A 23,512-nucleotide genomic window follows, 5' to 3' on the forward strand; every position below is an offset into this window, starting at 1 on the left:
ATGTTAGTTTCATCAAACTGTAAAAAGCTGTTTGTGTTGAAGAGTTTAGCTCTGTGCTAACAGTTAGCTGTTAGCCACCGTGTTCAGGATCACCAGCTGCTCTAACTACAGTAGCTAACCATGCTAACCATGCTAATCATGCTAACCATGCTAACAATGCTAACCATGCTAACAATGCTAACTATGCTAACCATGCTAACCATGCTAATCATGCTAACCATGCTAACCATGCTAATCATGCTAACCATGCTAACAATGCTAACCATGCTAACAATGCTAACTATGCTAACCATGCTAACCATGCTAATCATGCTAACCATGCTAACCATGCTAATCATGCTAACCATGCTAACCATGCTAACCATCATGGAGATCAATATATAGTAATCAAATGAGAAGCAGAGAGACAGGACTGAAGGTTCTCTGTTAGTGTGATGACAATAAGTGACACATTAAACATGACTGACTCTCACTGATTATTCATGTTTCAAACTCATGACAGGATGTAAAGCAGTCTAAAGTTCATTCTTTACTGCAGTAAAAGTACAAATACAACACTGTCAAAGTACTTTGTTAGTAAGAGTTAAAGCTCTGCTTTGAAAACGTCACTCAGGTAAAAGTACACAAGTATTATCAGCTAAATGTACTTAAAGGGAGATTTTGATCTCATGATCTGCTATGTAAAGATATTAGTGGAGTGATGGCGTCCTGAGCAGAGAATGAAGGAGGAAGAAGTCATGTGATGGGGGGGGGCATTTAGTTCTGGTCTGAGATGCTGGTGCTCTAGTGCGACATCTAGTGGCTCTGAATGTCATCTACAGAACCTTTAACGGATCAGCAGGAACTGAGAGTGTTGTACTATAATACATGATATGAAGACATTATTATTACTGATGCATTCAGGTGTAAACTGCATTTCACTGTTTGAACTGTTTTATAGAATAATTATAATAATAATAATAATAATAAATGTATTTATGTATCACTTTTAAACACAGATGTTATGAAGTGTTTCAGACAGTAAAAGCTGATAAAAGAAGTAAAACAATAAGGTAACTGTTAAAACAGAACACTACTAATGAACGAGTAAAGTGGTCAAATATATATGTATATACTGTATATATATATATACACAAACAGATGTCGATATAATATATATATATATATATATATATATTATATAAGGGCTGTCAATGTATTAAAATACTGAATGCTGATTAATCTCAGATTAATGACAGGTGTTTTCTCTGTTCTAAATGTCCAGAGTGTCAGGATGCAGCGACAGAAACCAGACTCTCCTGGACCAGATCCTGGATCTGAATCTGGACCTGAACCCAGCTGTGTGTCCATGAAGAGTGACTGGTCTATGGATTTCCCTATCACCTTTAAAGCTGGAGAAGCTGCTGATGGAAGGTAATAATTTAAAAGTGAACTTTGTTATTATCTGACTCTCTCAGAGCTTCATAGTCGAGGTGGGCGATGCTACAGAATGTGGTTTTGATCTGATGCCCAGTGATACCAGAACCAGAACCAGCAGCCAGATGCTGATATGTTTATTATTAATAACAGCTGATGTACTGACATACAGGGGAGAGCCATGAAGTTTCATCTCCACCGAGTCATTTATCAAACATCTCTCTTCAGTATTTAATCACATTCATGTTCAAACACACGAGTTCATGTTCAATAACTAAAATGATTATTATATGAATTCTGTGACTAAAGAGTTGATCGTTGTTGACTTCTCATCATCCAGTTTAATATTGAGGTCAACAGATGTCATATTTTAAGTTGGTTTTATTGTAGCATATATGCAATAACCTATTATATGTGTGAACAATTTGATTTGATTTATCTACAAATAAATATCAAACAGATATACATTTACAAACATTAGAAATGTATGTCATATGTAGGCTTAAAGAAATGAATAAATCACATAGAACGGCGTCCGACAGAAGTTCAGCTCAAAACGGTGCATTCAAAGTTCATACCATTTGAAAACAATGTAATCAAACAGATTTTGCTCGCGTCACATTCAGTCAGCACACGGTAACACCGTGATCTCACTGAGACACGCAGTCTCAATCTCAAGAGAGACCTGGTACAACTTGATGGTCACAGAGTAAGCTTCTGTGGCCACGGACCATCAGGTCCTGGTTACTGTTGAACCCTGGATCTGATCTGATCTGATCTGAATCTGATCTGATCTGATCTGGATCTGATCTGATCTGATCTGGATCTGATCTGATCTGAATCTGATCTGATCTGATCTGGATCTGATCTGATCTGATCTGATCTGATCTGATCTGATCTGAATCTGGTGTGGACTCTAGTTTGAATCCGTTTGTCTCCAACGATGAACATTTGATACAAAGTTAAAAATAACTGAAACCAGAAGTTTTATATTATATTAGTTTTGATATCTGAACAGAATCTGGTCAAAAGGATTTTTCCATGAGTTAGTTGTTTGTTTGTATCAGGATCCAGCAGCAGAGACCAGACTCTCCTGATTCTGGACCTGAACCCAGCTGTGTGTCCATGAAGAGTGACCGGTCTAAAGATCTTCCCTTCAACTTTAAAGCTGGAGAAGCTGCTGATGGAAGGTAATAATGTTGAATGTTGGGTCCCAACATGGGTATATTCAGGCTTTACACTAGTGAACTGGGCCTTGAGGTCCTTGATAGTAGACTGGACAGCAGATAAATCCCAAAGACTGTGATCAAACATCTGTCCAATGCTCATGACTAGCTTCTCAGAGATAGATTGGGTTGAGGTGCCATCCAGAGCACTAGCGTAGCCAGAAAAACAGCTGTGGGTGTGCATCAGAAAAACTGCATGTGCCACATGTTCCAGATGTGGACTTGGACTGAAATTCAGCCCAGAACTTTGAGATGGAGAGGTCCTTTACGTGAGCGCCCAGAAGGCAGTTTTAACACTAATACAGTCACCCCAGCTGCCACCTCAGTATATAGCCGATATATGAAAAGTTGTGGCTGTTTGGAAATTCAAAAGAGCGAAACTCTGATGTCCGAGTGCCATTGAATGCAGCAAGAGATGATGCTGCTGGTCCGTTTTCTACCGGCCTTGGCAGCTTCTTGTGCAGCCTCTCCCGGTCCCGGCCGCACGCATCGACTGCTCACGACTGTTTTTCCTGCTAAATGTGTGTGTAGGGTTGCCAACTTCCACTAGTAGAAATAAAGAAGGGCTGCAGATGGATAGTGGCGGGTTGTTTAGTTATAGTAACTTGTTTAGTAAGGCTATAACTAAAAATGAATTCTGCTTGTGAGTTTTGGGTGTTCCAGCTGCCTCTCTGGGCGGCACAGGCACACCCTGGCACACCCATGGCTACGTCATTGATCCAGAGAGAAGCAGAATTTAACCACAGATCTGCCATTATGCAGTACCAGATTAAATCATGATGGAATAACAAGTTTTCTTCAAACCCTGTTAGATCCATCTGCTGTCTCAGCTGCCTTCACCAACTTTGTCACAAGGACAAAAGGAGGGCTGTGATGGTGCAACCAGTTGTTATCTCCTTCTTGAAGTGATGCCAGTGTGAAGACATCGTCTCAGAAGTGACTCTCAGGCTGGAGTTACTGTAGTTAAGAATGAAGTGATCTTTCCAGTAACATAATGTGGGTTGAGGGCAGTTTGTGAGATATGGACCTTTATGCATGCAGTTAGTGTAAGACCCGCTCTACGTCCTGAGCCACAGCTGTAGGCCTTACTGTAAATGCATGTCACACTTGTTGCCATTCATTTGTTTGTCAGGATCATTGTCCTGTGGTCCATCTTGCTGAGGTGGTCATCCTCCCCCGTCTCAGGCAGCCCTGGGACTATCTGTTAGTTCCGTCTGCAGCTAGCTTGAATTCTTCCTCACTGAATATGCAGGTTGGGCTGATCATCCTTCCTGCCCCTGGTGGCGTCTTCCTGAACTACCAGCTGTCTCTCCAGCCATCACCAACCTGTTCTTGGTCATCTCCAAGTCGGTTCCTAGGCATCACTGGCTAAACCAGGCTTGGTGGTTTTGAGATATACCCAACGGTACACTTCATCTCATCAGCAGTGATGTGATCTTTCAACATTGGACACCCTCTCCCAGGTGACCCAGCCCACCTTGATCAGACACTATAGATCACTCCTTCTGATCCATCACCATCTGGATCGTTCAGCAGCCTCTGATGTGATGCTGATGGCTCGATGATGACCAGCCAAGTCTCTACATCCAACATCCACAATTACACAGCAAGTTTTCCATCCCTGCCTCTGACAAAGCTCTAAGATCTCCTGACATTAGGCCCTCTTTCTCTTGTGGGACCCCCCAGTAGGACGCTTTCAGGCCTTAATAATGTTGGTGTTTTTATAGCGCCCACTCTACCTCCTGAGCCACAGCTGCCGTCATTCTGCCGTCATCTCAGAACAACTTTAGTTAGCTGCAGATTTAAGTCCTTAAATGTTCTTAGACTTGATGTTTTTCTCCACAGAGTTCATCAGGAGAGCTCAGAGGGCCTCGGTGGTCAGTCTGCCCAGCAGCATCAAACAGACCTGGACTCCATATTTATGGTGTGTACATGTACAAACACACATTTCACTATTAACTACATCAACCACACATTAAATGCTAAACTACCATTCAGGTCCCAACAGTCTCCATGCTGCTCTGTTCAGACCAGCAGGCCTTCAGACTGACAGATGAATCACATGTTGTGTTCTTTAAATTAAATGTTCAGTTTATCTTTCTGTTCCAGCTGCTGGAGGACAACATCGGCACTTTTGTGAAGAACGAGTTGAAGAAGATTCAGAAGGTTCTGAGTCCAGATTACCCAGAATGCTTAGAGAGTCAGAGGGAGGAAGAGGAGGTGTTGGACGGTGAGGATGAGGAGCAGAGGAGGAGCAGCAGAGAGGCCTTTCTGAAGATCACACTGAACTTCCTGAGGAGAATGAAGCAGGAGGAGCTGGCTGACTGTCTGCAGAGCAGTAAGAGGATTTTAACAGATTTAACATGATGGAAAGAGGAAATGGAGACAACATGGGAGAAGTTTACATTTAAATCTCTGCTGTTAATATGCTGCACACATCTTCATCAGATCAGAGGCTGTTTGTCCTCCACTGATGAGCTGAATAAATCTGATGGAGGAGGAAAAACTAAATGTTTAGATTCTCTGATCTTCTGTAGGATCCACTCACTGGTTTCATTTCTTGTTTGTTTATTCAGGAACTGGTGCTCCAGTGTGTCGACATAAACTCAAGTCAAACCTGAAGAAGAAGTTCCAGTGTGTGTTTGAGGGGATCGCTAAAGCAGGAAACCCAACCCTTCTGAATCAGATCTACACAGAGCTCTACATCACAGAGGGAGGGACTGCAGAGGTCAATGATGAACACGAGGTCAGACAGATTGAAAGAGCATCCAGGAAACCAGACAGACCAGAAACAACAATCACACAAGAAGACATCTTTAAAGCCTCACCTGGAAGAGCTGAACCAATCAGAACAGTGATGACAAAGGGAGTGGCTGGCATCGGGAAAACAGTCTTAACACAGAAGTTCACTCTGGACTGGGCTGAAGACAAAGCCAACCAGGACATCCAGTTCATATTTCCATTCACTTTCAGAGAGCTGAATGTGCTGAAAGAGAAGAAGTACAGCTTGGTGGAACTTGTTCATCACTTCTTTACTGAAACCAAAGAAGCAGGAATCTGCAGGTTTGAAGAGTTCCAGGTTGTGTTCATCTTTGACGGTCTGGATGAGTGTCGACTTCCTCTGGACTTCCACAACAACAAGATCCTGACTGATGTTACAGAGTCCACCTCAGTGGATGTGCTGCTGACAAACCTCATCAGAGGGAAACTGCTTCCCTCTGCTCGCCTCTGGATAACCACACGACCTGCAGCAGCCAATCAGATCCCTCCTGAGTGTGTTGACATGGTGACAGAGGTCAGAGGGTTCACCAACCCACAGAAGGAGGAGTACTTCAGGAAGAGATCCAGAGATGAGGAGCAGACCAGCAGCATCATCTTCCACATCAAGACATCAAGAAGCCTCCACATCATGTGCCACATCCCGGTCTTCTGCTGGATCACTGCTACAGTTCTGGAGGAGGTGTTGAAGACCTCAAAGAGAGGAAAGATGCCCAACACCCTGACTGAGATGTACATCCACTTCCTGGTTGTTCAGTCCAAAGTGAAGAACATCAAGTATGATGGAGGAGCTGAGACAGATCCACACTGGAGTCCAGAGAGCAGGAAGATGATTGAGTCTCTGGGAAAACTGGCTTTTGATCAGCTGCAGAAAGGCCACCTGATCTTCTATGAATCCGACCTGACAGAGTGTGGCATCGATATCAGAGCAGCCTCAGTGTACTCAGGAGTGTTCACACAGATCTTTAAAGAGGAGAGAGGACTGTACCAGGACAAGGTGTTCTGCTTCGTCCATCTGAGTGTTCAGGAGTTTCTGGCTGCTCTTCATGTCCATCTGACATTCATCAACTCTGGTGTCAATCTGATGGCAGAAGAACAACAAACCTCCTGGTTGTCTTATGTCTTAAGAGACAAACCTGATCCAACACATCTCTACCAGAGTGCTGTGGACAAAGCCTTACAGAGTCCAAACGGACACCTGGACTTGTCCCTCCGCTTCCTCCTGGGTCTTTCCCTAGAGACCAATCAGACTCTCCTACGAGGTCTGCTGACACAGACAGGAAGTAGCTCACAAACAAATCAGAAAACAGTTGAGTACATCAAGAAGAAGATCAGTGAGAATTCCTCTGCAGAGAAAAGCATCAATCTGTTCCACTGTCTGAATGAACTGAATGATCGTTCTCTGGTGGAGGACATCCAACAGTCTCTGAGATCAGGACGTCTCTCCACAGATAAACTGTCTCCTGCTCAGTGGTCAGCTCTGGGCTTCATCTTACTGTCATCAGGAGAAGATCTGGACGTGTTTGACCTGAAGAAATACTCTGCTTCAGAGGAGGCTCTTCTGAGGCTGCTGCCGGTGGTCAAAGCCTCCAACAAAGCTCTGTACGTGGACACATAACTATCCACATTAAATGTTGTGTTATTATTCAGAAACAACAACAACCATTGTTTGTAATTGTTTCTTATGTATTGCTGATTCTTCTTCAGACTGAGTGGCTGTAACCTCTCAGAGAGAAGCTGTGAAGCTCTGTCCTCAGTTCTCAGCTCCCAGTCCTCTAGTCTGAGAAACCTGGACCTGAGTAACAACAACCTGCAGAATTCAGGAGTGAAACTGCTGTCTGCTGGACTGAAGAGTCCTAACTGTACACTGGAAACTCTCAGGTAGGTGTTCAGCTATGTGAAAATGAAGACTCTTTGAGCTGTTATTTACTTTTTATTTAATCCTTTTAGGTTGCCTGGCTGTAACCTCTCAGAGAGAAGCTGTGAAGCTCTGTCCTCAGTTCTCAGCTCCCAGTCCTCTAGTCTCAGAGACCTGGACCTGAGTAACAACAACCTGCGGGATTCAGGAGTGAAACTGCTGCCTGCTGGACTGAAGAGTCCTAACTGTACACTGGAAACTCTCAGGTAGGTGTTCAGCTATGTGAAAATGAAGACTCTTTGAGCTGTTATTTACTTTTGATTTAATCCTTTTAGGTTGCCTGGCTGTAACCTCTCAGAGAGAAGCTGTGAATCTCTGTCCTCAGTTCTCAGCTCCCAGTCCTCTAGTCTCAGAGACCTGGACCTGAGTAACAACAACCTGCGGGATTCAGGAGTGAACCTGCTGCCTGCTGGACTGAAGAGTCCCCACAGTACACTGGAAACTCTCAGGTTGGTGTTCAGCTATGTGAAAATGAAGACTCTTTGAGCTGTTATTTACTTTTTATTTAATCCTTTTAGGTTGCCTGGCTGTAACCTCTCAGAGAGAAGCTGTGAAGCTCTGTCCTCAGTTCTCAGCTCCCAGTCCTCTAATCTCAGAGACCTGGACCTGAGTAACAACAACCTGCAGGATTCAGGAGTGACGCTGCTGTCTTCTGGACTGAAGAGTCCCCACTGTACACTGGAAATTCTCAGGTAGGTGTTCAACTATTTGAAAAATAATGACCCTCTGAGCTCTTATTTATCTTAACATTTATTATTGGATGGACATTTTATTGAGAGGCTGTACATTGTCAGATGTCAGAAGCTGTGAAGATCTGTCCTCAGTTCTCAGCTCCCAGTCCTCTAGTCTGAGAGACCTAGACCTGAGTAACAGTGTAAGTTAAATGTTGATGCTTTTTAGATGCATTTTATGATCCTGTATTTAATGTGGCAGCAATAACGTACTGAAGGGGTTTGCTGACTCAGGAGCTCATCACCATTATAGTTGGTTGGTTCACGAGTAGGGCACTGGCGTCCATGGCCGTGTCTTTCCTGTCGATTCGTTTTTTAGACACCAGTGTCTTTTGTTGAGATTCTGAATTCTTATTGGGCAACATGAAGTGAAACGCTGCGCACAAAACCAGAAGTTGGTTTGATTTCGATGGAAACTGGTTCCTTCTACCCCCGCCCCTCCTCTGTAGCCTAAACTAAACAACTAAAACACAGCCACAAATCTTCCATCCACGCTGTTCATGAGTGCAATTTTACCGGTATTAACTTCATCTGAAGGTTACAGCAGAGCAAAGTAAGAAAAAACAACAATAAAACAACTTACTAACAGTGGTAATTTGTAAATACCAATAATATTTTATGTATTTATTTCACTGTTAATTATAATATTTATTAAAAATAAAATAATTCTTAACTGTTAAGTTAAATTCATTATTTCCGTGGTATTAAAATCAGTGTTTTAAGTGATGGCCGTGTTGCCTTCGAGGCCAAGTGACCTCTAAAATGATAAAATTCCAGGTCTGTTCATGACACAGAAACTTGACGTGGATATATAAAACCCAGGTTTATTACAGTCCTTTAATGATATTAATCTGTAGATTTTAAACGTAGAATAAAGGAAGTGGTCACTGCATTCAATTAAATAGCAAACACATGACCAACATGCTGCCCTGTTAATGCACTGTATGATGATGTAATGTGTTTTGTTGTACCTATTGTTGCTGTCGTGATTCAATGTTGTCCTGTTATGTGTTGGATGCTGCTATTTGACCCTGTCTTCACTAGGTCTCACTTATAAAAGAGGTTTTAATCTCAATGTGACTTCCTAGTTTAATAAAGGTTATACAGTATATATAGTCCAACGTGTGGTCTAAAGAGAATAAAACCCCAACACTAACGAAACAAGTCATCGGTGAGATAATAAATGAAGAGGTTTTCTTCAGGCTCATTACAACAGTCCAGTACAATGGCTCCATTACTGCTGATGTCACACCAATCAGGATATTGATCTCACCCTTCATCTTACCCTCACTCATCACCAAGACCCCAAAATACTCTCCACATGGGGCAGTGACTCACTCCCAACACTAAAGGACCACTACACCACTTTCTGGTAGCATGCTATGGCCTCAGTCTTGAAGGTGCCCCAGTGTTCACTGGAGGTCACAGATAAATTCAACCTTCAAAACATCCTCATCACCGAGAGACAGAGATGCAATCATGAGGCCATCAGGACACCATCCACCCCCCGGCTTCCTCTATATCGTGTTGCTGACCACAACTCCAAGCAGCCTCCTCCACAACAGAACTAATTTTAATTTAGAGAGTTTACACGGTGTGTGTTTGTGTGTGTTTAGTCTGTCAGGCTGTCTGATCACAGAGGAAGGCTGTTCTTCTCTGGCCTCAGCTCTGAGCTCCAACCCCTCCCATCTGAGAGAGCTGGACCTGAGCTACAATCATCCAGGAGACTCAGGAGGGAAGCTGCTGTCTGCTGGACTGGAGGATCCACACTGGAGACTGGACATTCTCAGGTATGGACAGACAAGAGACTGGACACTCTCAGGTATGGACAGACAACAGACTGGACTCTCTCAGGTGTGGACAGACAACAGACTGGACACACTCAGGTGTGGACAGATGGACAGACAGAAAGACAACAGCAATTCTCACACTGTCTCTCTGTCCCTAACTGAGGAACTCTGGTTCATGTTTAATGGAGGATCTGAGTGAAGCTGTATTATGACTGTTTCCTCCTGCAGGACGGACCATGGTGGACAGCAGAGACTGAGACCTGGTGTGAGGAAGTGTGAGTGTGTTTTAAGTTTGATTTATTTATTTTATGTCAAAAGGCTAGTTTCCAGCTGTTGTCAGTCAGCCTGATGTTAAATTAGTCTTTAAAAAACAACAACATGTAAAATTAGAACCAGAGAAAGCAGAACATGAACCACTGAACAGGATAAAACAGAATAATGTGATCAAAGCTCTGTCTTCTACTATGGAGGGATGGAGGACGACCTGAAGAAGTGGCCTCAGATAACCTACACTAGCATATTTAGCTACGTTATTGACTCCGTTGCTGCAGACGGTGAAGAGATGAACAATCTGAAAAGCTCTGAGGCAGATCAGTACTTCCACAGTAACAAGGTTTAGCTTTTTCCTACACAGATAACCGTACTTAAACTATCTGTAGTCTAATGCTGCCCTGCACTCCGTCTCATAAACTGCCTTACATTATAAACTGTAAAGAAAGTAGTCAAAGTAACTGGCTGTCATTAAACCAACGCTACAATGCTGAGTCCTCCCTACACATGACATCATACCTGATGTCCTCCTGGCTCTGCTGTCAGTCCTTTAAGGACCTGACGTCTCTTCTCCGCTGCTCTTTATAGCCCAACCACAAAGTAGGATACGAGTTTTCCTCCGTTGGCTTTTAGTCCACTAAATGAGATGAGCTCACGTAACGAGGGTTTATGGTGGTCTCTTCTAGTTGAGGTTTCTCAGCCACATTCTTCTGGATTCCTCGTCTGTAGGTCGGCGATGGAAACTGTTCCGTTGGTCACAACAACAATCCCTTTTTGTTTGGGTGCATGTTCAACACACTGTTGTTGAAGCCACAGATTTAGCTCTGTCTGGTTGTTAGTACAGCCGCTAACAGCACAACAAGTACCAGAGCTCCACAAGGACATTTTACAAAATGCTAATTTAACGTTAGTTATAATAATAATAATAATAATAATAATAATAATAAATTGGACTTATATAGCGCCTCTCAAGAAACCCAAGGACGCTTTACAAAGAGGGCACACAAAATCATACTGATAAATAAAAACAAAAGGAAATAAAAAAACAAATCAAAACAGTAGCTAAGTCATTAAAGGAGTGATGTGTAGGAAGAGTTAGAGGTCAGAGGTCTTGATGAACAGGTGGTGCTGGAGGTGCTTTTTGAAAGTGTCCAGGGACTCCATTACAGTAGTCCAGACGGGAGCTGATGAAGGAGTGGATGAGGGTCTCTGCCACGGAGTTAAAGATCTGTTCAATATAAAGCAGCATTTGCTTTAGAAGGTTAGCCTCTATGGTTAGCCTCTATGGTTAGCCTCTATGGATAGCCTCTATGGTTAGCCTCCATGGATAGCCTCTATGGTTAGCCTCTATGGATTGCCTCTATGGTTAGCCTCTATGGATAGCCACAATGGATAGCCTCTATGGTTAGCCTTTATGGATAGCCACAATGGATAGCCTCTATGGTTAGCCTCTGTGGTTAGCCTCTATGGTTAGCCTCTATGGATAGCCTCTATGGTTAGCCTCCATGGATAGCCTCTATGGTTAGCCTCTATGGTTAGCCTCTATGGTTAGCCTCTATGGATTGCCTCTATGGTTAGCCTCTATGGATAGCCTCTATGGTTAGCCTCTATGGTTAGCCTCTGTGGTTAGCCTCTATGGTTAGCCTCTATGGATTGCCTCTATGGTTAGCCACAATGGATAGCCACAATGGATAGCCTCTATGGTTAGCCTTTATGGATAGCCACAATGGATAGCCTCTATGGTTAGCCTCTGTGGTTAGCCTCTATGGTTAGCCTCTATGGATTGCCTCTATGGTTAGCCTCTATGGATAGCCTCTATGGTTAGCCTCTATGGTTAGCCTCCATGGTTAGCCTCTATGGATAGCCTCCATGGTTAGCCTCCATGGTTAGCCTCCATGGTTAGCCTCTATTGATAACCTCTATGGATAGCCTCTATGGTTAGCCTCTATGGATAGCCTCCATGGATAGCCTCCATGGATAGCCTCTATGGATAGCCTCTATGGTTAGCCTCTATGGATAGCCTCTATGGTTAGCCTCTATGGTTAGCCTCCATGGTTAGCCTCTATGGATAGCCTCTATGGTTAGCCTCTATGGTTAGCCTCCATGGTTAGCCTCTATGGGACAGCTTACTGCTACTTCTGCTACCTCAGCAGAAGTGAGGTCCATAATCATGTCTTCAGTAACGCCCCGACAATAAGGAGGATAACATGCAGACAATGAATGCAACACAATGTCCAGCAGACATCAGCACAGTCAGTTGAAACATGACAACATAGAATCACATCATGTTACAGAAGTGAAACCCAGCGGAGGGTAGACGACTGAACATATTCACTCAAATCAAAGTACAATGACTCTGTGATGTTCAAAGGTGTGAACGTTGTGCTGAATGTGAGCTCTTTGGTGGAGCTAATCAGCGTTTTAGAAAGCAGATGGTTCAGAGCTGCTTTGTGCTGCAGTGGAAGATGATGAGCCAGTTTTATTAGTGAGACTTTATTCAGTACTGGATCATCAGCTGTCGTCCTCGGGTCCACACCGGGACCAACAGCAGAACACCGTCCACATGTTGACTCTCATGTTGAGGAGCTGTTCATGCTGTTACAACTGGATTGTTGAGTTTCTAGTTAAAGGTTGTTAAACGTCATTCACAGTTGAATATCAGATGTCACTTTTCTTTCACTGATTGTCAGTAGAGTTGTTAATAAATCACCAGATGTTGACCTGCAGCTGTATTGTGTCTTCTTCTCTCCATCAGATGTCTGTCAACTGGAACTGGACACAAACACAGTACACAGAAGACTCAAACTGTCTGACAACAACAGGAAGGTGACATGTGTGGAGGAGGATCAGTCATATCCTGATCATCCAGACAGATTCATCTGCTATCTTCAGCTGCTGTGTAGAACTGGTCTGACTGGTCGCTGCTACTGGGAGGTCGAGTGGAGAGGAAGACGGGTTGATATATCAGTGAGTTACAGAGGAATCAGCAGGAGAGGAGACTGTGAGTTTGGAAGGAATGATCAGTCCTGGAGTCTGGAGTGCTTTAATGGTGGTTTCTCTGTCTGGCACAATAACAGAAGAACACTCATCATCTCCTCCTTCTCCTCCCCTGGTAGAGTAGCAGTGTATGTGGACTGTCCTGCTGGCACTCTGTCCTTCTACAGAGTCTCCTCTGACGCCCTGATCCACCTCCACACCTTCAGCACCACATTCACTGAACCTTTTTATCCTGGGTTTGGGGTCTGGTCTGGTTCCTCAGTGTCTCTGTGTCCTCTGCAGGTCTGAGTGTCTCTGTGTCCTCTGCAGGTCTGAGTGTCTCTTTGTCCTCTGCAGGTCTGAGTGTCTCTGTGTCCTCTGCAGGTCTGAGTGTCTCTGTGTCCTCTGCAGGTCTCAGTGTCTCTGTGTCTTCTGCAGGTCTGAGTGTCTCTGTGTCCTCTGCAGGTCTGAGTGTCTCTGTGTCCTCTGCAGGTCTGAGTGTCTCTGTGTCCTCTGCAGGTCTGAGTGTCTCTGTGTTCTCTGCAGGTCTGAGTGTCTCTGTGTCCTCTGCAGGTCTGAGTGTCTCTGTGTCCTCTGCAGGTCTGAGTGTCTCCTGTGGACTGAAGTCAAAGTTCAGTGTGTTCACCATCACACTCACTCAAACCCAAATCCTTCATGTGTCATCTGTTGATCATCAACATTCATCATGAACTCTTGTCTCTCTTGAATCATCCTGTAATGTAATGAATGGAATACAGTCATATATTCAATATTTCATCTTTCTAATGTTTCTAAATGCTTTTAATAAAATCTGTAGTTTTCTTTGGTTCATTTGATCACTTTCATCATTTCTCTCTTTACTGAGACATTGGACATCATCATCTTTTAGCCTCAGGTGTTCTGAATCAGGGAACTAATGAATGAACATGTTGTGGACTCTGGAGAGGGAGGAAGTCCAGCCCCCATCCAGGACTCTGGTTCCAGATCTGCTGCTATGTGTAGAGGTCCTACTTTTTATTGTAGAGTTGATCTCAGCGTTACGGTGTAAAAATAAAAAAACTGAATATAAGAAGAGGACGTAGTCACCGTGACGTCACCCGTTGGTTTGTGGACTGCTGTCTTGGAGCCTCGAGTTCGGCATTTTGGCCGTCGCCAGCTTTCTTACCTTCTCACCTTACCTTGTCTCTGTGTTCCCTCGAAGGTCGGCTCTGTCATAGATGAACAATGACGAGAAATCGCAAGTTACGCAGACGCAGCAACGCGGTTCTAGTTTTGGTTTGAGGTTTATTAGTTTAGACTCATTCATTCATCACACACACTGACCTGTTTGTCCAGGCGGGGGTTTGATCCCACATCTCCATATTGAAGGGCGGCGTCCTTCTCCACTGGACCATCGTCAGGACACAAACCATTTAGTTTTAAACAACTAAACCATCTCTTACTGACAAAAAACACAAAAGTAATACCATTAAGAATTAGTATAAAAATACCACAAAAAACTATCAGTACTACTATAGTAACTATAGTGTCTATTATCACTATAGTGTTTATTATCACTATAGTAACTATAGTGTTTATTATCACTATAGTAACTATAGTGTCTATTATCACTATAGTAACTATAGTGTTTATTATCACTATAGTGTTTATTATCACTATAGTAACTATAGTGTTTATTATCACTATAGTAACTATAGTGTTTATTATCACTATAGTAACTATAGTGTTTATTATCACTATAGTAACTATAGTGTTTATTATCACTATAGTAACTATAGTGTCTATTATCACTATAGTAACTATAGTGTTTATTATCACTATAGTGTTTCCTGTAGTATTTCTTTGTTTTCTTCGGACACGATATAAAACTCCATAGTGATACTATAGAAACGTTTTCTATAGTATCACTATAGCATTTTCTATAATTTTTCTATGGTGTTTTGGAACTCACTTTAGAACATTACTACAATAAGCACAATGTGTGTGTGAGGGGGGGGGGGGGTTCTATGATGACCTCACTTCAGTGATAGACAGGTGTGATTGATTGATAGATTAGGCATACCACATATGGCTCAACTTATCCTCTTCTCTCTCTCTCTCTCTCTCTTGTGACTTCTCTCTCTCTCTCTTTCTCTCTCTCTCTTGTGACTTCTCTCTCTCTCTCTCTTTCTCGTGACTTCTCTCTCTCGTGACTTCTCTCTCTCTCTCTCTCTCTCTCTCTCTCTCTCTCTTGTGACCTCTCTCTCTCTCTCTTTCTCTCTTGTGACTTCTCTCTCTCTCTCTTTCTTTCTTGTGACTTCTCTCTCTCTCTCTTTCTTTCTTGTGACTTCTCTCTCTTGTGACTTCTCTCTCTCTCTCTTTCTTTCTCGTGACTTCTCTCTCTCTCTTTCTCTCTTGTGACTTCTCTCTCTCGTGACTTCTCTCTCTCTCTCTTTCTCTCTTGTGACTTCTCTCTCTCGTGACTTCTCTCTCTCTCTCTCTCTCTCTGGTGTCTTCTCTCTCTCTCTCATGACTTCTCTCTCTCTCTCTCTCTCTCTCAGGTGACTTCTTGTGTAAACAGTTTTTTACTTTCACTTTGTCCCGTTGTGTCTCAGATGTTTCCTCCGTGTTAAACTTGTGGTAAGTGACCCTTTTCAGTTCTGAATGACTCTCAGCTGATCTCATGTTAGTTTCATCAAACTGTAAAAAGCTGTTTGTGTTGAAGAGTTTAGCTCTGTGCTAACAGTTAGCTGTTAGCCACCGTGTTCAGGATCACCAGCTGCTCTAACTAGAGTAGCTAATCATGCTAATCATGCTAATCATGCTAACCATGCTAACCGTGCTAATCATGCTAACCCTGCTAACCATGCTAACCATGCTAACAATGCTAACCATGCTAACCATCATGGAGATCAATATATAGTAATCAAATGAGAAGCAGAGAGACAGGACTGAAGGTTCTCTGTTAGTGTGATGACAATAAGTGACACATTAAACATGACTGACTCTCACTGATTATTCATGTTTCAAACTCATGACAGGATGTAAAGCAGTCTAAAGTTCATTCTTTACTGCAGTAAAAGTACAAATACAACACTGTCAAAGTACTTTGTTAGTAAGAGTTAAAGCTCTGCTTTGAAAACGTCACTCAGGTAAAAGTACACAAGTATTATCAGCTAAATGTACTTAAAGGGAGATTTTGATCTCATGATCTGCTATGTAAAGATATTAGTGGAGTGATGGCGTCCTGAGCAGAGAATGAAGGAGGAAGAAGTCATGTGATGGGGGGGGGCATTTAGTTCTGGTCTGAGATGCTGGTGCTCTAGTGCGACATCTAGTGGCTCTGAATGTCATCTACAGAACCTTTAACGGATCAGCAGGAACTGAGAGTGTTGTACTATAATACATGATATGAAGAGATTATTATTACTGATGCATTCAGGGGTAAACTGCATTTCACTGTTTTGAACTGTTTTATATAATATCATAATTTATATAGCACTTTTCAAAACAGATGTTATAAAGAGTTTCAGACAGTAAAAATAAATAAATGAAGAAAAACCATAAGGTAACTCTTAAAACAGAGAACAATACTAATAAAAGAGTAAAGTGGTAAAATATAAATGTATATATATATATATATGAACTGGGAAAAAAAATGTTTGGAAACTTGTGTTTGGTGGATTATTTCTCTGTTGTTCCAATGCTAATGGTCATTGTATTTTAAATGGTTGGAAAGCCTGTTTATTTACCTTCGCAATGATGTCCAACTTGTAAGGATCATGCATTTGTGGGATGAGCAGCACAGCTGATTATGTGGGTAGCGCCCAAGAAAAATGTTCCAAAATGCTCTGCCGATGGTAAACAGTGTATTCTCCTGTTGGTATTGACTCTTGTTTTGAGTTGTTTGGTGGATTGGATGGTTGAACTCTCTATCAGTAACAAGGAACAAACAAGACATATTGATTCATTTAATACACCGTCAGGAGCCTCAGTAGAGGTGAAAGATCCATACGCAGCCACAACAGCCTGGCACCTCCTCCTCATGCTGGTCACCAATCTGGTCACAAATTGCTGTGGGATGGCGTTCCATTCCTCAACCAGGATTCGTTGCAGGTCAGCCAGCGTGGTTGTGTTGGTCACTCTAACACGTACAGCACGCCCAAGCTGATCCCACAAGTGTTGAATTGGGTTGAGGTGTGGACTCTTGGCAGGCCGTTCCATTCTCTCTACTCCCACATTGTGGAGGTAGTCTGTGATAACCCTGGCTCTGTGGGGGGGGGGCGTTGTCATCTTGGAGGATGAAGTTAGGTCCCAGATTGTGGAGATATGGGTTCGCCACTGGCTGCAGAATCTCATCCTGATATCTCACTGCATTGAGATGGCCTTCAATGATAACAAGCCTTGTTTTACCAGTGAGGGAGATGCCCCCCCCCCCCCCCCCCCCCACACCATGACACTGCCCCCACCAAAAGCTGTTACTGCATCGGTTCAACAATCAGCATAGCGTTCTCCGCGTCGTCTCCATACTTTGACCCTGCCGTCCAACTTCCGCAGACAGAACCTGGACTCATCACTGAACATGACATTCCCCCACATGTTCAGGTTCCATTGTCTGTGTTGGAGACACCAGCGCAAATGGGCCTGACGGTGAAGGGCAGTCATTGCAGGCTTCCTGGTAGCCTTATGAGAATACACTGTTTACCATTGGCAGAGCATTTTAGCAAATTTGTCTTGGGCGCTCCCCACATAATCAGCTGTGCTGCTCATCCCACAAATACATGATCCTTACAAGTTGGACATCATTGAGAAGGTAAATAAACAGGCTTTCCAACGATGTAAAATACAATGCCAATTAACATTGATACAACAGAGAAATAATCGACCAAACACAAGTTTCCGAACTTTTTTTCCCCAGTATATATATACAGTATATATACACACACTGATGTCGATATAATATATATATTTGGGCTATCAATCAAATTAATAACATGTTTTCTCTGTTCTAAATGTCCAGAGTGCATCTCTCCCAGCAGGGTGGACTCTGCTATGGATCAGTGTGAGGAGGGAGTCCCCCCCTCTAAAACCACTCAGAGCAAAACTCAGAGGTGAGATGACCATCTCTAACTGTCCACCATCATTATTCACACTCACTGTCACACACTCAACTACTCTATATGGTTATAATATTAACTACTGAATGGTTATAATATTAACTACTAACTTTATTAGTGAACAAAGAGTCAACAACTGATTAGTCAACTCATCAACTGAGAGGAGACGGTTTCTTTCTTCAGATGAAGTTTTGATGAACAGGAGAACGTTACTCATCACTGTCTCTGTTTGTGTCAGGATGCAGCGACGGAAACTAGTCTCTCCTGGACCAGATCCTGGATCTGAATCTGGACCTGAACCCAGCTGTGTGTCCATGAAGAGTGACCGGTCTAAAGGTCTTCTTATCAGCTTTAAAGTTGGACAAGCTGCTGATGGAAGGTAATAATTTAAAAGTGAACTTTGTTATTATCTGACTCTCTCAGAGCTTCATAGTCGAGGTGGGCGATGCTACAGAATGTGGTTTTGATCTGATGCCCAGTGATACCAGAACCAGAACCAGCAGCCAGATGCTGATATGTTTATTATTAATAACAGCTGATGTACTGACATACAGGGGAGAGCCATGAAGTTTCATCTCCACCGAGTCATTTATCAAACATCTCTCTTCAATATTTAATCACATTTATGTTCAAACACACGAGTTCATGTTCAATAACTAAAATGTTTATTGTATGAATTCTGTGACTAAAGAGTTGATCGTTGTACGTCTTCTCATCATCCAGTTTAATATGGAGGTCAACAGATGTCATATTTTAAGTTGGTTTTATTGTAGCATATATGCAATAACCTATTATATGTGTGCACAATTTGAATTGATCAATATCTACAAAAAAGAAATATCAAATAGATATACATTTACAAACATTGGAAATGTATGTCATATGTAGGCTTAATGAAATGAATGAAATGAATGAAATGCATAGAAAAATACATTTGAAGTGGGATATATTACCAAGATATATGTATAAGTATAAATATATCAAGATACATGTGATGATCATGTCATGCAACTGCTGAATTAGAGTACTGGCACCTTTTTTGGTCCAATTCAGGCACTGGTCCTAAACAAGTCATTACATGGCCTTCATCACATTTAGTGTCACAACAATGTTTAAATTGAGTAACAGTTAATAAATGTACAGAAATAATAAATTATTTTAACTTTTGAATTATCTTAATAACATTTAAAACAAAATGATCAGGTGTGTCTCAGTATGTTATTCCTGAGACTCAGGATTGGATTGGATTTGATTTGATCAAATCTGAATCTTGTGTTGATCTCTTAATTTCATCAATTTCACCTGTGTTAACCCTAAAATTACATGTCAAAATGGCTGCTGTGAAAACAGCCTATTGCGGCGCTTTCAAAGCAAGCTGAAGGAATAAATATAAACAGGGCATCAGACAAAAGTTCAGCTCAAAACGGCGCACTGTGCTGTGTCGCTTGCCCCCACTTAGTTCATTCCAAAAGAAAATAATGCATTCAAACTGATTTTGTCGCTTACGCTCGCGTCACATTCAGTCAGCACACGGTAACACCGTGATCTCACTGAGACACGCAGTCTCATTCTCAAGAGAGACCTGGTACAACTAGGTGGTCACAGAGTAAGTTTCTGTGGCCACGGACCATCAGGACCTTGTTACTGTCGAACCCTGGAACTGATTTGATTTCATCAAATCTGAATCTGGTGTCGACACTCTGTTGAATCCATTTGTCTTCAACGATGAACATTTGTTACAAAGTTAAAAATAACTGAAAACAGAAGTTTTATATTATATTAGTTTTGATATCTGAACAGAATCTGGTCAAAAGTATTTTTTTCCATCTTTTCATTAGTTAGTTGTTTGTTTGTATCAGGATCCAGCAGCAGAGACCAGACTCTCATGAATCTGGACCTGAACCCAGCTGTGCGTCCATGAAGAGTGACCGGTCTATGGGTCGACCTTTTAACTTTAAAGTTGGTCAAGCTGCTGATGGAAGGTAATAATTTAAAACTGAACTTTGTTATCTGACACTCTTGATAAAAAGAATCAGGCCTTGGTCCAGAGCTTCAGAGTCTGTTGTAGGACTCAACAATAGATTGTTTCAGCAGTGACATCACAGTGTACACCTGTACAGTCACCTGTCAAACATGTTAGTGTTATAAAGCAAATTAGGCTCAACATGTTAAACTAAATCAATACGTGTTTGTCTTTAAAAAAGACTGTTTTGAGTTAACTCCAAAGCTGGAAGCTGCTTGTTCAAAGCTGATAATATCGATATCAGGATTAATAAACTGGGTGAAGAGATTAATGAACTGTGAGCAACAGGGCTGATCCGATCCGATGGAAAGGTATCAGCACCGATACCGACCTTATTACCTGGATGTCACGTAGACATGATGCATTAAAAACGGTTCTCTCTTCTGCTCGGTTTATTTAAAGTGATGATTTAATGTTCAAAGCTACTGCTGTCCATGTAGAAAGTGTCATTTGTCAGTGGCTGCATGTCTCTTCCCGGTCCGTGTCAGAGAGTTGAGAAGTCAGGTAGCTGTTAGCTCTGTCTCTCAGTGTAGCTGACTTCATTCCCAAAGGACTTTGAGTCGGTTGGAAATCCTTCACTTCTGAGTGTGGAAGGAGTTAACCTCTCATCAAGTGAAGAGTGTGAATCTGAGTAGCCAGAATCACATTGGCTGAACGACTGTGTTGGGGAGAGACCTTCTATCTAAGCTCTAACAATTGTTCTTTTTGTGAGCAAAGATCTACTTCTGCTGAATGCAGGTATTCTAAGGAACACATCATTTTCTTGTTAGCTGTCTGAACTTCATGGAGATGAGCATTTTGTGTTCTTAGGGAATCTACCTCCTGTTCCAGGGCTGCTTTACTCTGAAGGGCAAGGCTGGTTTGCCTGTGATAGATCAGTAGCAAGCATTTTAACAATGGCTCTTTGGATGCGGTCTGCACATCACACCTGTCAGTGAGTAGAGATTCTATTTCTTTCCTGCACTCGCTGAAACTCAATCTGCTGATGAGTTCAGGGTAGCCAGGGTTTAGGCTCAGTGCTAGCGAAGAAATAAAATGCTCTAGACAGGGATTCTCTATTGTTGTGCCTGGAATGGGGGGTGAGACTAAACAAGTTGTCTAATACAAAGTAAAAAATGTTGTTGGCTATGGTGCTGCGTTGGCAGACACCTTGTAGTGTAGCTTGGATGGTACACTAGCCTAGCAAACAATGTACTGGCTTACACTACTGGAAGTAGCTACGGCACCAACTGGTGGCTCTAGTGGACATAAAAGAAAGGGGTCAGTAACGTAAACACAGGTTTACACAGAAAGTTTGCTAATTAACTTTTCACATGTACTAACTGAAATGCAAGGCAGTAACAGCTCACTATTTTGCACAGGGCCGGTGGCACGAGGTGTTTTATTTAAAGTAGCACTTGATTTAACAGCAACTTATAAGAGCTTGACTAGATTGCATTGAATTACTGCTATTCAAATGCTGGACCAAAATTGTTACAAGTTCTACAGAGTAGGTTAATTTGAATTAGCAGCAATAGCAAGTACCTAAAATAACACTATGACGGTTGAAAGTGTTTATCAGTAATCCAATCTCTCAAATTACAATTCTCACTACAATGTACTTGTTTATATATACAGTTGTGCATCTACTCCTGTGAAAAGCTAGTGGTGTAGAATGTTAACACTTTTGGTTTGTTTAAAAGTGGAATCAAAATTTTGGGATTTAACCAAAAATAATGCTGAAATTAAAGCTGCAAGCAGCAATGAACGGGCTCTCGCACCTTTCCGCACGTCGGGGCTTCTTGCAGGACGCCGGTCGACACACCCGTACATTTCAGTGACCATCGGACACTGCAGGTCAAGTTTGAGGCAGATTGGACTAAGTATTGTTGAGTTACAACAGTTTGTCTTTCAATGGCGAATCATGTAAATTCTCCGACACGCCAGGTCAACACGGTTTGATAAAAACTCTTGATTTGAACAACTTTTCATCACAAAAGGTCTTTAGATTGTACTTACCAAATCTGAAGTTGATTGGGTTAAATCTTTAGGAGGAATTCGTTAAAAGTACAGAGCCTGGAAATCGGTAAAAATACACGAAAAAAATCACACAAAATTCAAACTGGCTGACTTCCCGTTGGGTTTAGAGCATGATCCCAAGAGACTGTTTTTTAAGTCTATATGTGATACATGTTCCTAACAAATGCCGTACATCTAGGTGAAACGTACTACGAGGGCTGCTTCGTTGAAATTTTGTAGGGAGTGCTTTCGCGCTCCCTTGCCACACTAATGCACAAAAACCATATCCGTTGGCACATTTTAGCACTTTTAATGAGTGTGCCAAGTTACGTTTGTTTACAAGCATATCTAGCCCTTGAAAAACAACTTCCTGTTTCATGGCGAATGATGCGTTGCAACGGCAATTAGTTCAACAAAAGTTAAAAAGCTTTGCAGTCTGACATCAGGAACTTCTTAACACCATGCTGACCAAATTTGAAGTGGATCTGGTTGACCTGCTAAGAATAGTACGCCAAAATATAGCGACTGTAACTTCCTGTTGCCACTACGTGGCGCTATGAGTATGATTCAAAATGGGCCTGGACATGACTTCAAGCCTGAACGCTCATCAAACATTAACAATTTGGAAAAGATCTGACCATCTGGAGTTGTGTTACAACAGTTTCTTTTGTAATGGCGAGTCAACAAAATTTGCCATGCCGCCACTGCGCCGCCATTCGATGAAACCTCAAAATCTTCACAAGGAAGCATCAACAATGTCTTAAGGCTTTTCTGACCTAATTTGAGGTGGATCTGATTAGTTTGTGAGGCAGAGTACATCAACATGCAAAACATGACATTTCCTGTTGCCAGTAAGTGGCGCTATGACTGCGAGACAAAATTTGCATGTGGATGTCCTCAGACAGGGACTTTTATCAGGCATGAGAAATTTGGAGCAGATTGGTTAATGTACGACAAAGTTACAGCAACTTCCTGTTTTTTGGCGAAAGGCGCATTTTCACCGCCACGCCACGGCAACATAGTTCCATAAAAATGGAAGCTTTGAAGAACTTTTCATCACAAAGGTCTTAAGACTGTACTGACTAAATTTGAAGTCGATTGGGTTAAATCTCTAGGAGGAGTTTGTTAAAGTACAGAGCCTCGAAATGACAAAAAAAAAACTAAAATAACACATTCAATTCAAAATGGCCGACTTCCTATTGGGTTTACAGTATACCTCCAAGAGGCTTTTTTTACGGCTCAACATGCTACTTATACCTGCCAAATTTAATACTTCTAGGTGAAACCACA

General features: G+C 42.2%; 1 protein-coding gene across 9 annotated transcripts in view; it reads left to right on the plus strand.

The window, feature by feature from the left end:
- Positions 1-23,512, plus strand: part of LOC141771036 (protein NLRC3-like) — a 108,254-nt gene that overhangs the window by 12,314 nt on the left and 72,428 nt on the right. Inside the window, exons 2-14 of one of the 9 annotated variants that reach the window (XM_074640912.1) lie at positions 1,273-1,413; positions 2,484-2,606; positions 4,488-4,566; positions 4,752-4,980; positions 5,219-7,022; positions 7,128-7,301; positions 7,371-7,544; positions 7,614-7,787; positions 7,857-8,030; positions 9,686-9,859; positions 10,088-10,134; positions 12,885-13,408; positions 13,652-13,777. In XM_074640912.1, the coding sequence (XP_074497013.1) occupies positions 1,273-1,413; positions 2,484-2,606; positions 4,488-4,566; positions 4,752-4,980; positions 5,219-7,022; positions 7,128-7,301; positions 7,371-7,544; positions 7,614-7,787; positions 7,857-8,030; positions 9,686-9,859; positions 10,088-10,134; positions 12,885-13,408; positions 13,652-13,657 (3,823 nt within the window). In that variant the 3' untranslated portion in view covers positions 13,658-13,777. Of the gene's footprint in view, positions 1-1,272; positions 1,414-2,483; positions 2,607-4,487; positions 4,567-4,751; positions 4,981-5,218; positions 7,023-7,127; positions 7,302-7,370; positions 7,545-7,613; positions 7,788-7,856; positions 8,031-9,685; positions 9,860-10,087; positions 10,135-12,884; positions 13,518-13,651; positions 13,778-15,643; positions 15,725-18,104; positions 18,196-18,439; positions 18,581-20,060; positions 20,184-23,512 lie in introns of those variants that run through there. The other 8 variants (XM_074640915.1, XM_074640914.1, XM_074640917.1 and 5 more) reach the window with 8 other exon arrangements.

The sequence above is a fragment of the Sebastes fasciatus genome, chromosome 7 (genome assembly GCF_043250625.1).
Source record: "Sebastes fasciatus isolate fSebFas1 chromosome 7, fSebFas1.pri, whole genome shotgun sequence".
Lineage (NCBI taxonomy): Eukaryota > Metazoa > Chordata > Actinopteri > Perciformes > Sebastidae > Sebastes > Sebastes fasciatus.